This window comes from Triturus cristatus, chromosome 4_2 (assembly GCF_964204655.1).
Source record: "Triturus cristatus chromosome 4_2, aTriCri1.1, whole genome shotgun sequence".
Taxonomy (NCBI): Eukaryota; Metazoa; Chordata; class Amphibia; order Caudata; family Salamandridae; genus Triturus; species Triturus cristatus.
The window spans coordinates 314,709,399-314,725,502 of record NC_140586.1 but is presented as its reverse complement, the minus strand read 5'-3'; the positions used below and the strand labels follow the sequence as shown (position 1 = coordinate 314,725,502).

Sequence of the window (16,104 nt, the reverse complement as noted above, 5' to 3'; positions counted from 1 at the left end):
ATTGACCCTTAGTTCTAGGAAAAGACTACTAGAGGCGCCTGCACTGGCTCCACCACCTAAAAAGAGGGACATTGCTACATCTCCTCTAAGACTCCCTTCTCCACCTCCTCCTCCACCTCCCCCCACCACACCGTTCCCCTACACCATCTCCTACACCAGTAGATGATGATGACACCTTGGATGACATGGGGGAGGGTCCTGACGATGTGCCACAGGGGATCCTAGTCCACCTTCTTCCCCAGACCCCTGGGATGATTCTAACACGCCAGATGTCCCTAATGTTCCACAGGATGACATCTACCCCTCCAGGCCTTCCCCTCCAGAGGACACCTTGGGCTTTAATCAGCTCGTCCACAGAGCTGTCCAATACCACGGGGTTGCCCTGCATACAGACCCCATAGAGCAGGATTTCCTAATGGATACATTTGACACCACTCAAAGATCCACCTCAATACTACCTATGCTTAAAGAAGTTATTAAGCATGCACCTGAAGTCTTTAAAGAACCTGTTAGGGCTCGAGTTATTAACCCCAGGATCGAGAAAAAATATAAAGCTGCCCCTGATGACCCAGCTTACATTAAAGGCCCAGTACCCTTAGACTCCCTGGTAGTTTCCAATGCTAGGAAAAGGGCCAATTCTCAGACATCAGGTGACGCTCCACCACCCGACAAGGAGTCTAAACTCTTGATCGCCTCTGGCAAAAGAACAGCCTCACAAGCGGCTAACATATGGCACATCGCCAACACTCAGGCGCTGTTAGCCAGGTATGATAGGGCACATTATGATGAACTAGAGTCCATAATGCAGCACCTCCCAGATAAATACAAAAACAGGGCCAATAAACTCATACAGGAGGGTAAGCTTATCACCAACACCTCCATCCGTTGCGCTCTCGACGTGGCAAACACTGCCTCCAGAGCAGTAAACACAAGTGTGCTTTTGCGTAGGCATGCCAGGCTACGCATCTCGGGTTTTAAACCTGAAGTTCAAAGCTCCATCCTCAACCAGCCATTTGATCAGGAGCACCTATTTGGCCCAAATGTAGATTCAACCCTTGAAAAATGATACGGACACAGCTAAATCAATGGGAGCCTTGCAGTTGCAAGCCCCCAGACATTCCTTTCGTCGCTCACCTTACAAGGGCACCCCCAGAGGCTACTCCTCAGACAACCCCTGCACCTCTTACAAGGCTTCCGCCCAGTCTACATTTACCAGAGAGGAGGCTACAGAGGCAAAAATAACAAAGGCAGAGGCAAGACCAACAACACCCGCTCTGCCTCCACACCTACCCAATGACTTCCCTCCACTTCCCCCAGACCATTCCACTCCAGTCGGGGAAAGAGTACAACAGTTCCTGCCTGTCTGGACCAACATCACTACAGACAGGTGGGTGCGACAAATAGTTCAATCAGGTTACTGTCTGGAACTTACTTCTACCCCCACACATACCACCCAAACAACTCCCAATGTCCTCACAACACTTAGCTCTGCTAAAGCAAGAGGTGATCTCCCTCCTACAAAAGGGTGCAATAGAACCAGTTCCCCTGCAACAACAAAAAACAGGAGTTTACTCCCTGTATTTTCTCATACCAAAGAAGGACAGATCTCTCAGGCCTATTCTAGACCTCAGACCTCTAAACCTGTACATACAATCGCACCACTTTCACATGGTTACAATCCAACAGGTCCTTCCTCTTCTTTCATAAGGTGATTTCCTTGCTACTCTAGATCTCAAGGACGCCTATTTCCATATTCCTATTCACACAGCTCTCAGGAAATATCTAAGGTTTGTAGTGGACGGCCAACACTATCAATTCAAAGTTCTCCCTTTCGGAGTCACAACAGTACCACGGGTATTCACCAAGAGCGTAGCGGTAGTGGCAGCCCACTTAAGAAGACAGCACATTCAAGTCTTCCCATATTTGGACGACTGCCTCATAAAAGCCAACTCATACAATCAGTGTGTACATCACACTCACACCACTATCCAACTACTCCACAACTTGGGGTTCACAGTAAACTACCCAAAGTCTCATCTACAACCATCCCACATATAACAATACCTCGGTGCCACAATAGACACCTCAAATGCATTAGCCTATCCAACCCCACCAGGATAGCAAGCATGCAAGCTCTGATAAACAAATTTCAGCCTCAACACTCTCTCCCAGCACGAGTGTTCATGCAGCTAATAGGGATGATGGCCTCTTGCATACTCATAGTACCTCATGCAAGACTCCACATGTGTCCTCTCCAGGAGTGCTTAGCACGCCAATGGAACCAGGCTCAAGGTCAGCTAACAGATATGGTGTTGGTAGACGGTCGCACTCATCGATCTCTGCAATGGTGGAACACCAAGAACCTTTCCAAAGGGCGACCGTTCCTAGAGCCAGTTCCACAGATAGTCATGAGAGCGGACGCATCACTCTCGGGCTGGGGAGCGCACCTATTACATCACACCATGCAAGGCAGGTGGACTCCTCAACAAAAGTTACTCCGCATGAACCACCTGGAGCTACTAGCCATTTTCCTAGCCTTAAAGGCTTTCCAAAAACAAATATCAGGCAAAGCTGTCTTAGTCCGCGCAGACAACGTGACAGCAATGTACTACATACAGAAACAAGGCGGGACACACTCTCTGCAGCTCTCTCAACTGGCACAGAGCATATGGAGATGGGCTATACCCCAGAACATCTTTCTCCTAGCTGAACATGTCCCAGGAGTCCAAAACACCATAGCCGATCTGTTAAGCCATCAAACGCAACAGATTCACGAGTGGGAACTTCATCCACAAGTTCTTCAGCCATTCTTTCCAATGTGGGGGCAACCAGAGATAGACCTCTTCGCCACGCACAAAAACGCCAAATGCCCAAGCTTCGCCGCCAGGTATCCACACCCATTGTCCAAAGGCAATGCGATATGGATGAATTGGTCAGGCAGATTTGCGTACGCCTTTCCAACTCTCCCACTCATTCCAATGGTGGTGCGCAAACTACAGCAACATGCACTGACTCTCATCCTAGTTGCTCCAACTTGGGCCAGACAACCGTGGTACACCACATTACTAGAACGGTCTATAGTTCCGCACCAAAGACTACACCTCTCCCCACGCCTCCTAACCCAGAACCGTGGAGAGATCAGACACCCGGACCCAGCTCAGCTCAACCTTGCGATCTGGCTCCTGAGGTCTTAGAATTTGGTTACCTTAATCTAACCCCTGAACGTCATTAAGGAAGCTAGACACCCCACCACTAGAGCCTGCTATGCAGCCAAGTGGAAGAGATTTGTAATATACTGTCATACCAACATCAATCCCCTAGACGTATCTATCCAACACATCATAGGTTACCTAATACATCCCCAAAGGTGCAATTTAGGCTACACCTCGCTGCCATATCAGCCTATTTACAAAATAGACAAGACCTATCACTTTTCAGAGTGCCTGCCATCAAAGCCTTTATGGAAGACCTCAAAAGGATAATTCCCCCTAGGGTACCACCCTCGCTTGTGTGGAATTTAAACATCGTTCTCACAAGACTAATGGGTCCTCCCTTTGAATCTCTGCATAAATGTGAGCTCCAATTTCTAACATGGAAAGTTGCTTTCCTAGTAGCTATCACTTCTCTTAAAAGAGTTAGTGAACTGCAAGCGCTAACTATTCAGGAACCTTTCCTACAAATCCATCACAATAAGGTTGTTCTCAGAACCAATCCAAAATTCCTCCCTAAAGTAATTTCTCCTTTCCACCTCAATCAGTCTGTAGAGTTGCCAGTGTTCTTCTCGCAGCCACAGACAGTTGCGGAAAGAGCTCTATTACATTGAAAGAACACAACCTTTTTGTAAGACCAAACAACTTTTTGTGTCATTTTCACCACCACACAAAGGCAACCCCATATTGAAGTCTGGGATAGTTAGATGGATTGTTGAATGCATACAAATTTGCTATCACAAAGTAAAACGTACTTTATCTGTTCCTCCTAAAGCCCAGTCAACACGAAAGATAGGGGCTTCAATGGCATTTTTTGGGAACATTCCCTTAGATGACATCTGCAAAGCAGCTACATGGTCTACACCTCACACATTTACAAAACACTATTCTGTGGATGTGCAAACAAAACAGCAAGCTAGTGTGGGCCAGGCTGTACTCAAAACACTATTTCAAACTACTGCAACAGGTACTGGTAGTCGTCGCTAAGGATGGGTACTGCTATACAATCTATGCTAAGTGTGTGATCTGCAGCTCATATGCCTCGAACGGAAAATGCTACTTACCAGTATGCTTCTGTTCTTGGCATGTAGAGCTGAAGATCCACACACGCCCACCCGCCTCCCCAGCTACCTTTATCTGTTACAGTACTATCTTATTTAGATACAGCATACACGGGCATCTTTCTGTCTCTTACAAAACTCCATAATTTCCCTGCTGGCGAAAAACAATCTGAGGATGGAGCCGATGCCCATGAGCACTATAGTCCAAAGAAGGAGTCACCTGTCCCGTGACTTCCAAAGACTTTTCCAGGACAAAAACAAGTGCAAACATCCGGGCCCAACACCAGATGGCGATCTATGCTAACTGTGTGGATCTGCAGCTCTACATGCCAAGAACAGATGCATACTGGTAAGTAGCATTTTCCTTCTGTTTGGGGGTTGGATCAATGTATATCTGATGGGTCGAAGTAAAAGTTCTTCACTAATGGCTGCTTTCGCTACCACAAGAATGTCAACGACATGAGGCTTACGTTGACCAAGTGAACAGTAATGGTCAAATACTAGTAGACTGAAAACATTTTTTTGTCTCGATTTTGTTTTGGGGTGGCAGAAGTCAATGTGCATTTGAATGGGGTGTAAATGTTATCACAAACATATAATTTATTTTGTGTGACGTACATTTTTTATAAGGCAGTTTTGAAGAGTGGTTTAATGGGGCCATTTTTTGGTCTGGCATTTGAGACTACATTAGTTATTTCGCAAAATATTTTCCTCCCGCCCCCCAAAAAATCATAGTAATATTCATTAATAGAGGGGCTTTTGTCAGTGGTGTTCATCCATTGGTCTCTTGAATATTGATTCACATTTGCATCCGCCCACCACTTTATAAGCCATTGGCTCTCTTGACTTGCCTTCAGTGCCAGAGCTAGTAAGGCAGTGTTTAATTTCCCTTTGTTATAAACTTAGTTTTTGGCTTTTAATTCTTTTTTTTTTTTTCCTTTTAACTGTTGTGAACGCCTACACCTTAAAGGCAATTCTTCTGCTCACATCTCTCTACTTTGTGTCTGAGATAGATTGTCCATCAGAGAGTCCAGCTCCTCTCCTACAGAGCAGCTTTTGGATTTTAGGAAAGCTCTTACTTAGACTGTCCGGTTAGGTTGAATGGGCAGTGAAACTCAACATGATATCTGTGATATTCTGTACTTTGTGTATGTGTATCGCTTTAATGTACTATGTCAGCCATTGTAGCTTCATTTGGATCTCTCATGATTCAGAGTTCTGGAATTGTCATTACCAAGCTTCAAGATGGAATGTATATCTTTAATTTGTGTAACTGTGATTGAAGGAGATTCCCTGAAGCTGATACTAGCAGGCTGAGGTGTCTTCCATAATCTGAATAAAGAATCTTTTATTATACTTTCAACACTGTTTGGAGGATTCTTACAATGGCGACGATATGAAAGAACCCACCTTGGACTTGGATTTTACTTTCATACACCTCAACTCTAGAAGATTTTCACCAGGAGTCATTTTTTTTTTGCCTCATCCAGAGAAGATGTCGATAACTTCGTAAAAGTTTTGGGTATCGTATTTATTCTCTGACATTTCTTCAAGTATGCCGTTTTATTGTGTGGAAGTTTCACGATTGGAAAGCTTCAACGTCTAATAGGTTGATTACAGCACCACTGAACACATACTTGGTTAACTTTAGCAGTGTTGGATTTAAAAGCGACGTGTCTGTGTTTTCAGCTCTTTAAGATTAATCTACTCCCTACTGGATTGCTACTGTAGAGTAACTTATTTCTGTGGCACCCGTGTTTTCAGGCTAACACAAGCTGTGTTGTCTGTTTGTACTTCGTTTAAACTCGCTGAGAAACGAGAACACGATCTTTCCAAGTAATGAAAACATTTGTGTGCTGCTCGCATTTCGTTTTAACAGAAACTTGTCTGGAGCAAAGTGGCACGAGTGTCTGGCTTCTTACGAGTAAAGAAAACATTTGTGGGCTACTCGCATTTAGTTTTTAAAGGGAACTTGTGTGGAGCAAAGCGGCACGAGTGTCTGGCTTCTTACGAGTCTGGGAGATCTGTCTCACCAAGTTTAAAAAAAAAAAGCATTTGTGTGCTGTTCGCATTTTATTTGAAAGGAGTTTTCCGTGGAGCAAAGCGGCACCAGTGTATGTTTTTTTTTTTTTTTTACGAGTCTAGGAGAGTGGTTTGGAACTGCCTATGTTTCATACTTTGCTAGCATTTGCATTGTTTGAAATGCTGCCACGATCAAATCCAACAACACATTAGCGCGACGTTGTTTACCTTTGAAGGTCTCTCGAGTCTTCCTACGTCATTCAGCCAAGCAGGAGGTCTTCGTAACGCGACGGTGTTTTCTTTTGAAGGCTTCTCATTCCACCTCGAGCTTTCCAACGTCATTCGGTCAAGCAGGAAGTCTTCGTCTGTTATAAACACTAGACTGCCAACTTCTTACAAACAGGAAGTGGATTCGTTTCCTGTCTCTCACAGAGTTTGGAACACTAGACTGTCAATCTTCTTTGCTTCAAGGAATCTGGGAATTTTCATGTCTACATTCTCTCTATTATCCTAACGTTCTTCAAAGAACTTAGTCATTGGAGGGACTTATTGTTATAACAATAGGGTTGAAATTTTAAGTTTTTAAAGAAGGCATTGCATCTATTCTGCAGAAACAATACTAATTCTGTTCAGCGTGGGAATAATTCCATTGCTAATTACTGACAGGCACACTTTGTCCTTTCTGTTTGTTCCTGGTGGCATTTTTTTTATTTATCGCTCATTATATTATATTGCCGTTTTCTGCATCTTGTAATCCCATTTTCTTTACAGGTGTGTGACTTTTGACTGTAATTCTACGAATCTTCACGGCGTTAAACTTTTATAAGTAATTTCTGTAGGATAGAATTTTAACAAAATGCAAAACGTACCTCCTCCTCCATTCTTTCTAATGAGTCCAGGTGAACCCAACATTCCTTGGAAACAATGGAAGAATGTTTTTATACACTATTCCCGTGTGTGTGGGGTGTCACTTAGTGCAGAAAGGAAAATGTCACTCCTTCTTCATTGTTTAGGACCTGAGGGACAAGAAATCTTTCAACATTTACCAGAATTATCAACATCAGAAGCTAATAATTTAAATGACTATGAAGTTTGTCTAAAACAATTAGATTTACATTTTCTACCTAAAGTCTCAACTGTTTTAGAAAGACATCACTTTGGCAATCGTAAACAAAGGCCTGGTGAGAGTGTAGAAGAATATATTACTACGCTAAGAAAACTAGCTTCCACGTGTAATTTTGGAGCCAATTATGAGGAAAGGCTCAGAGACCAGTTTATGCTAGGTTGTTCTTTAGACCAAGCAAAGGAGTCTTGTTGGGATAAAGATAACCCTTCTTTGTCTGAAGTAATTACCATAGCCAAATCGTGCGAACACACCAAGGCGTGTGTTGCAGAACTTAAGAAAGAAAACGGAGAGGGACATAAGGAAGATAAAGTTGATAGTCTATGATTCAAAGAACAAACCTAACTGTTACCAACACTCACCAAAACAAAAATGACTCCAACAAATCATTGTCAAACAAGACTACTTCCAACAGAAATGCTCTTCACACAGAAAGGTTTCAAGTTACTTGTTATAGATGTGGGGAACATGGTCATGTTGCTAATTTTAAAGGGTGCATTGGATGGAAAGCAACGTCCATGAAATGTAAAAAAAAAAGGGCCATCTAACTAAGTGTTGTCGCTCTAGCATAAACAAAAAACGGGTACAAGAAATTGGTTACTCTGAAGAGTGTGATGTGGAAGAGATTATACTCAGAACTTCCGATGGTGAAAAGAGCGGCCCGTTTGAAACTGTATACATTAATAATACTCCTGTACGGATGTTATTTGACTCTGGGGCAAAGATTACCCTCATTCCTACGGAAATTTTTGATAAACATTTAAAAGGATGTGTAGCTTTAAAAGAACCAGATATCAAAGCTAAAGGTTATGGGGGAGAACCTATTAAACTTTCTGGGTATTTTAATGGTGTCATTGCGTTCAAGGATCGCAGTACCTGTGGGAAAGTTTATATTTCTGAAAGGGGGGATTCATTAGTTAGTTGGATTCATCAGAAAGATCTTAAAATTATCTTGGATCCTAATGAGACCCCTTCAGTCTTATTAAAACCCTTTAACAATAATGATTCACAACTTCCTACGGATCAGGTCAAGTTGTGTAGTTCTAATATTTCCTTTGAAAAAGAATTTCCTCTAGTTATTAACGAAAGCTTAGGTTGTTTAAAAGGGTATTCTCACAAAATCATTTTTAAAATAAATGCTGTACCTGTCATCAGTAAAGTCAGAGGTGTTCCTATCAAAGTAAAAGACAACATGAAGCTAGAGTTAGAAAAGCTACTCAATGCAGGTATTATCACAGAAGTCGAAGCTACAGAATGGTTATCTCTGGTTGTCATAGCACTTAAAAGCAATGGAGAAGCAAGGCTTTGCATAGACTTGAGGGAACTTAATAGGTGTGTTGTGGTTGACCATTATCCTTTACCTAATATCTCGGAAATGTTGTCCTTATTAGTGGGAGCCAAATTCTTTTCATCATTGGATCTGGCTTCAGCGTACCATCAGGTGAAATTACACTCAGGCTCACAAGATTTAATGGCATTTATTACACCCTTTGGGACGTTCAAATTCCTTAGGATGCCTTTTGGGCTAATATCTGCTGCTGCTGTTTTCCAGAGGATGATGGAACACATTTTTGGTAAGGTCAAAGGCATAAAAATATACCAAGATGACATGCTTGTGTATGGGTGCAACAAGAAAGAACATGACAGAGTGAGACAAGTTTTAAAGATACTTGAGTCTAATGGACTCACTCTTAAAGCAAAAAAGTGTAAATTCAATCTCACTGAAATAGACTATCTTGGTCACAAAATTTCTGGTTCAGGAATAGAGCCCAAGAAAGAACTAGTAGACACTATACGTCACTTAGCCAGTCCCAGTGATAAAGAGCAAGTGGTGAAGTTCTTAGGTATGACTGAATACTACGCAAAATTCATCCCTAACTTTGCACTCAAGACACAAAATATGAGACTACTTTTAAAGAAAGGAGCAATCTTCACGTGGAACAATGAGTGTGAGAATGAATTTGTGTTGATTAAACAATTTTTGTCCAAAGCGTCTTGTTTGAGAAGCTTTGAGCCTTGTCACGAGACTGTAATCATGACTGATGCCAGCTCTGCTGGTTTGGGTGCAGTTATGTTACAGAATCATGGAGGCATAGAGAAAACCATATTGTTTTTGTCCAGAGGTCTAAGGGGAGCTGAGCACAATTATTCTGTGGTTGAGAAAGAGGCTCTGGGTATATTCTGGTCTATAAGGAAATTGCGTAAATTCCTTTGGGGTACCCATTTCACTGTAAAGACGGACCACAAACCTTTGAAAGAAATCTTCTCAAAAAAGGGTCTAGACAACATCTCCTCTAGAATTAGAAAATGGGTTGTATCACTACAAGAGTTTAACTTTACTGTTGAGTATGTCCCAGGTGCAAAGAACAATTTAGCGGATTGTTGTTCACGCTTGGTAAACACTGAAAATACCAAAGATGAGGGGTTGGAGGAGGACAGTGATGATCTAGAGAACTTTGCTGTTTGTCTGGTTAATGAGAGTATCATCAAGAAAGAAGTGTGGGAAAATGAGCTGGCAAATGATGGGACACTTCAATCTGTATGTAAGGGTATTGCCGGAAATTGGGACAAAAATGCTAAGGTTCACGAAACTCTTAGTGTTTTTTTTTTGCGTCAAAGATGAATTAGCATGTCAAAATGGAATTTTGATGAGAGGCACGAGACTCATTCCACCAACGTCTTTGAGATCTCAACTTGTAGATTTTGCTCATGAGTCACCCTGGTATTTCTAAAACAAAAGAGATTCTCAGGCAAACCTATTGGTGGCCTGGCATGGACACTTTTGTGGAGAGAGTGGTTAGAGATTGTTTTGACTGCAACAAAAGTGATAAGATTTTGAAACCACGTGTACAACCCATGGCTGTGAGAACTCTTCCTAAAGATGTATGGGAGGAGGTAGTTATTGATATTTTGGGCCCTGTCAAACACACAAGTGTGGATAAGTTTGTTATAGTCCTTCTTGATGTCTATTCTAGGTGGCCTGAGATAAAGATAACTAATTCTATAGAAACTAAGGATGTCATACAGTTTCTTGAAAAGATATTCGAAAGGGAAGGTTTGCCTTCAACTTTACTTTCGGATAATGGAGTCCTGTTCACATCCAAGGATATGGTTGGTTTCTTGAATAGTAGAGGAATTGTAAACAAAAGGTCGGCACTCTACCATCCAGAAACTAATGGTATCGTTGAAAGATTCAACAGAGTGTTCAAAGAGACTATTCAGAGAGCCTTATCCAGTCATATTCCTTGGGAAGTAGAAATCCATAATAAGGTAAAAAATTACAGATTAACTCCTCATTCTTCGACAGGTAGGACACCCTTCGAATTGTTCCGTAAGCGGAAACCCTACACCTTGTTATGTCCTTCTTGGGTACCCTAGAGTTCTACTCATTCTTTGTGCATGGATGAGGATAAAGAACGTATTGAGAAAGAGGTAAAGAATATGTATATGAATAAAGGAATCTTTGACAAGAGAAATGCAGTTAAGAAAACAATAGTGAGGGTTGGAGATTTTGTTAAGATTCGCAACCCTCGTAAGACATCTGTTTCTGGAGGTTCTAAGTTTTTACGCCCCATGCGTGTCATCAAGGTGTTCAAGAATGCCATAAGAACAGAGGATCATAGGGTTTGGAACCTCAATAGGGTTGCTAAACTGTCTAATGTTCCTGTTGATATGTTCTCTGATATGGGTTCAGAAGGTAACAAAATGAGTGGTGGAAAAGATGTGCTACTTAGGAGAAGTGAGAGAACACGGTTCAAGCTAAACTTTCTGGATGACTTTGTACAATTTTAGGTTGTCTCTGATAATGACATTTTTCACTGTTTGTGTTTAGTCATTGAGAGGGAGATGTGTGATATTCTGTACTTTGTGTATGTGTATCGCTTTAATGTACTATGTCAGCCATTGTAGCTTCATTTGGATCTCTCATGATTCAGAGTTCTGGAATTGTCATTACCAAGCTTCAAGATGGAATGTATATCTTTAATTTGTGTAACTGTGATTGAAGGAGATTCCCTGAAGCTGATACTAGCAGGCTGAGGTGTCTTCCATAACCTGAATAAAGAATCTTTTATTATACTTTCAACACTGTTTGGAGGATTCTTACAATATCTTGGTGTTTTGTTGTGAGGTAGTGTTTGTGGTCAATAGCATTCGCGTTTTCTAGACTGGTGAAGCTGGCACAAGTCATGTTTGAAGGTAGGGTGTACAATTTGGCTTATTTTGACCAAGGACTGCAGAGCAGCCTCAACATAGTCAATGGGAATTATTTTAGGTGGGCAGGAAGACACTGACAAATTAGGGTAGTTGAAAGCCGGATTCGATGGCACTACTGGTGTTTGGTGGTTTCTAATTAGAGAGCAAACGGGTCCTGAAAGGGAGCTTTATGACTCATGCCATTTCTTTTAAGGAGCTCAGGGACACATTCTGCTCCCAGCTTTTTGCTTGGTCTTAAAGGGGAAGAACTGGACATTGTGACTTTCTTTTCCGTGTAGAAGTTGCTGTGACAATATTTGAAATAATCTGTCTTTGGTGAACTTCTATCCTATCAATCCTTTTGAAGGTGGGCTGGACATCGATGATCTGCATCACTGCAAAACACATCAATTTAAATATTTTCAATTTGAGCACATATGTGCATCTTTCGAGCAGAGGCACCTAAACATCAGCCCCTCCTCAGCCCATACATAATGTGCCACTAATTGTGTTTTTGTAGAGTTTCAAGTTGTTGAGCAGGATATTTGAGCCCAGAGACAAAGCTATTGTAATTACACGGCATTGATTAGTCACTTCACGTGGTTCGTTTCCAAATTGGGAAATTATGCTTCTTTTCATTTTCCAGCTAGCAAAGAAAATCTTACTTGTAGTCCTAGAAACTAGGTGGCGCTAAGTTTGATATTTTAATTGAAGTCCATTCAGCACTGATATAATATCTAATAAATGATACATTGAGAACTGAGTTTGGCAGGGCTGCCTCCTAGTCCCAAATCTGTTTTTATCAACGGTTTGGTATCATATGTCCAAATTATGCAAAATATGGAGGCCACTCCATTTATGTACACAAATAAGGCACCCAACTTGCACCGCACAACTCCTAGGGGCATTCTAGAATAGATGTATCTCCTATATGGATTCTGACATCAAAATAATTTGACATTTAAATAACACCAAATAGCAGCCCAGTAAGAAAAAATGTAACATTGAATATGGTGAATATTTAGGCATCTCAGTACTTCTTCCCTGCAATTGGATTCATCTTAATAAATTTGATTATAGAGTATTACTCGGCTTGGAGACAAGTACTTTTTCTGTTTTTACTTAACGGGACTTTTATGTCGATTCTTAGGCAGGAACAAGTCTGTTTTTATAATCGAAAAGCGCTATTTACCCATCGTTTTCAACTTAAATACATTTTCGGTGCAGTTGGACAGATCATGAGATGTCACATTATTCTAATTGTACTTTTTTAAAGTATCTTAGTAAGATCATTTATTGTGTGTGGTTGCATTTTTCTTTGCGTGGTGATGTTATTTATTGCCATGACATAAATATAGTAAAGCATTGTGTATTGTGCAATAAGTAAAAGACCACAAAGATCGCTGCTTTAAAAAAATAAATGCCTGTCAAATGTAGAAAACTGTCATGCAACTTTAAATGCTTTCTTGTCTCCCCTACAGAAAAAACGCTGCAAGTATAAAGGGGAAAACAATATCGAGACCATAAAACCAACTGACGCTCCGCAACCAGTGGCTAATGGGGACTTGAAAACAAAAAAGCCGTTTACAAATCAGAGAGACTTCTCCAACATGGGGGAAGTTTTTCACTCCTCGCACAAAGGGCCTCCTTCCGAGGGCAGCTCCGAGACCTCTTCGCAGTCGGACGAGTCGTACTTCTGTGGCATTGCAGCCTGCACGAACCTGTGCAACGGGCAGCCACAGAAGACCAAGTCTGAGAAGCGGGCACTAAAGCGAAGGCGGTCGAAGCTCCAAGACCAGGGGAAGCTCCTAAAGTCCCTCATTCAGACTAAATCGGGCTCCATGCCCAGCCTGCACGACATCATCAAAAGCAACAAAGACATTACCGTGGGAACATTTGGGGTCACGACGGTATCTGGTCGCATTTAATAATAATGCAATGGCACGGTTTCTTGCGGAGAGGAGTCCGTATGGTTCTCGTTATGATGCAGGAACAAGAAGACAAGGAGCGGTACCACGTGAAGATGACAAAGGCTTCCTGCTTATTTTAAATCCATGGGATGGTGTCAATCTTGAAGTTATGAAAGTGGCTCATTTCCTATATGGACACAAGGGAATGGGAAGGAGACTTGATTTATTTCAAGAAAAAGATGTTTTTCGCAGTTTAATTACTGGGGGAAAGTAATTTGAAACCCAGTTTATTGGGTGGAACAGGGACTCAAGACTAACCCTCTCCCCTTAGCGTTGTTCCTATTTCTTGCACCTTCCCATATTTGTGCCTTTTTTGTCTATATTTATAATGCTACTGGAAGGTGGCAGTAAGTGTGAGGACATTGTTGCCATTTGAGTTTTGTAACTTTCAGAGCGTTAATTTAATGAAACACTACAGTGCTGTGAGCAGCAGGACACCATGGACAGTGGGGAAGGTGGACCTCTGTGGGTCCACTTCCTGACAATATTTAACATAGACTTTTTCACTAAATGCTGTTTTTTCAGTCTCTTTTATTTATAAGGGTGGATATGGAAGCGTCCTTGTGTATTCATCCAATCTTTGTAGCAGAATTTTGTTTTTATATTTGAGAAAAGTATGATGGAGTTCATAAAACATTTAGTCTCATTTTACTGGCTGTTTTGTGAGAAAACAGTGGTCATTTATTTTACTACACACCAGATACCACCTCCAGTTCACCAGGAATAAATCATATTGATAGTTTTGCTGACACCATGTTAAATATTTAAGGACCATTAGGACCTGTTTTTCATTAAGAGTTATTACTCTTGTTCCAGCCCCTTTCATTCCAAGATCAGACTCTGTAGCATGTGCCAAAGAAAAAAGTGGTCAGAGGTACACGTGCATCTCCCACCTGCAGCTTCTGTTTGTATCACCTTCTCGATTGCCATAGCCTTCCTACTATTTGATTAGATTTGTGGTTGTGTAAGAGTTCTAAGTGCATGTTTTTTTTCTTCAAACGAGGACTGTTGTCTCTCATTTTCCAACATTTACATCTACTCGTGGCATGGATAAAGAAGTCTTGTGTGGCTTTGTTTTCTATGTCTTACAGCTGCTGAGCCTACCTCTATTTCCTCGAAGCTTAGTCCTTCGCTGTTTGCCCCTTTTCTTCTCAGATGACTGGTTCAAGCACGTTCTCCTGGTTTGGAACATTTTGTGACAGCAGACAACCCTCCTTTATATTTGGGCGATTGTTATACAGAAAATACTCCAGGACGTTTTTTAGCCCTAAACTTCTATTTTAAATTCTTGGTACTACGGAGTGGCAGTGACACCACATGTGTGTCTGTACCATGGTAGTTGCCTTGCCACACCTTCACTCCGGTAAAACTGAGAGACCTCTGGATTGCTAGAACATACCCATACTACCAAAACAGATCACTTGCAAAAATGGCAAAATATCCAGTTACACTCCTATATATAACCTAGTGTTGAAGTTAGACCAGTTTCCATGCCCCATAGCAGTGACCAGACTCCTCATTTGCGAAGTCAGAAATTAAAAATGAAACCAAAAGAATGAACTTTGCCTTTTTCTTCCTCCTTTTCCTTGATATATTCAGTGTTCCTGTGCCCCACCCTACAAAGGCTTAAGCCTGTTAACACTTGCCATTTCAGTTCTTGGTAGAGGTCCAATCCATTAAGAGTTTGATTGTGAAATTTTCAGTTTTCCATTAAGTTCTTAACTTTCATTTACATCTGAAGGCCTTGTGCAGAAAATAATGGGAAAAAGTACTGCTCTCATAAAAATAATTTTCCTTAATCTGAAAGTCTAGGACCTCCAGATTCGTCCTCGGGAGCAAAACAAGCTGTTTGCTGAAAAGTTTCAATTTGAGATGGTGCTTATTCATCATCTTTGCATCACATTAGTTGCCAAATTAAAGTTGCCATATAAGACAACAACCTATGAAATGAAGCTCTTTAGTACAGACAGTTTTGTTGAAAATCAAATCTGTGGGTTCTCTCTCTAACTTCTCTGTGCACTGCCCAACCCTTAGTTTTCAATCCCATTCATGTGTGTGGCCCTCCAAGACCATTGTGCATCAGTACATCAGTTTACGATACATATATATTCTCCCTCTCCCTCTCCATGTGACTGTTTTCTACACTTATCCTATTCGAGATACTTTGATCCCGTTTGTCTGCTTCTTTGAAATCTAGAATGAAGGCAGGCTACACATCTTTGTTGACATTTGTACCCACAGGCAAAAGTCTTCTTGCGAATGACCCACATTTAACATGTACAGTTTGGGGCCGTGCTGTTTTGGAGATTAGTAATTGCTCAGGAAGTTGGATATGAGACAGACTGTGAGTAGTGCACTAGGGGAGAATGCAAAATTTCATAGCCAACGTGCAGGAAAATTTCAATTCTATTAAGGACGCGGAGGCGAAGATTAGGCTTTTCTCTCTCCATTTTATTAGCTCCAGCAGCCTTACAAAGCACTACCATCCACGTGAAAAACTACATTTCCCATGAACATAGGGAAAA

The 16,104-nt window shown here is 41.5% G+C and overlaps 1 protein-coding gene across 5 annotated transcripts in view; it reads left to right on the top strand.

Annotated features, from left to right (window-relative positions):
• Positions 1 to 14,992, top strand: part of SUCO (SUN domain containing ossification factor) — a 580,289-nt gene extending 565,297 nt beyond the window's left edge. For 4 of the 5 annotated variants that reach the window (XM_085601647.1, XM_085601645.1, XM_085601646.1 and 1 more), the window contains one exon: positions 13,091 to 14,992. In XM_085601647.1, the coding sequence (XP_085457773.1) occupies positions 13,091 to 13,537 (447 nt within the window). In that variant the 3' untranslated portion in view covers positions 13,538 to 14,992. The remainder of the gene's footprint in view (positions 1 to 13,090) is intronic. The other variant, XR_014960616.1, reaches the window with a different exon arrangement.
• The last annotated feature ends 1,112 nt before the right edge of the window (positions 14,993 to 16,104 follow it).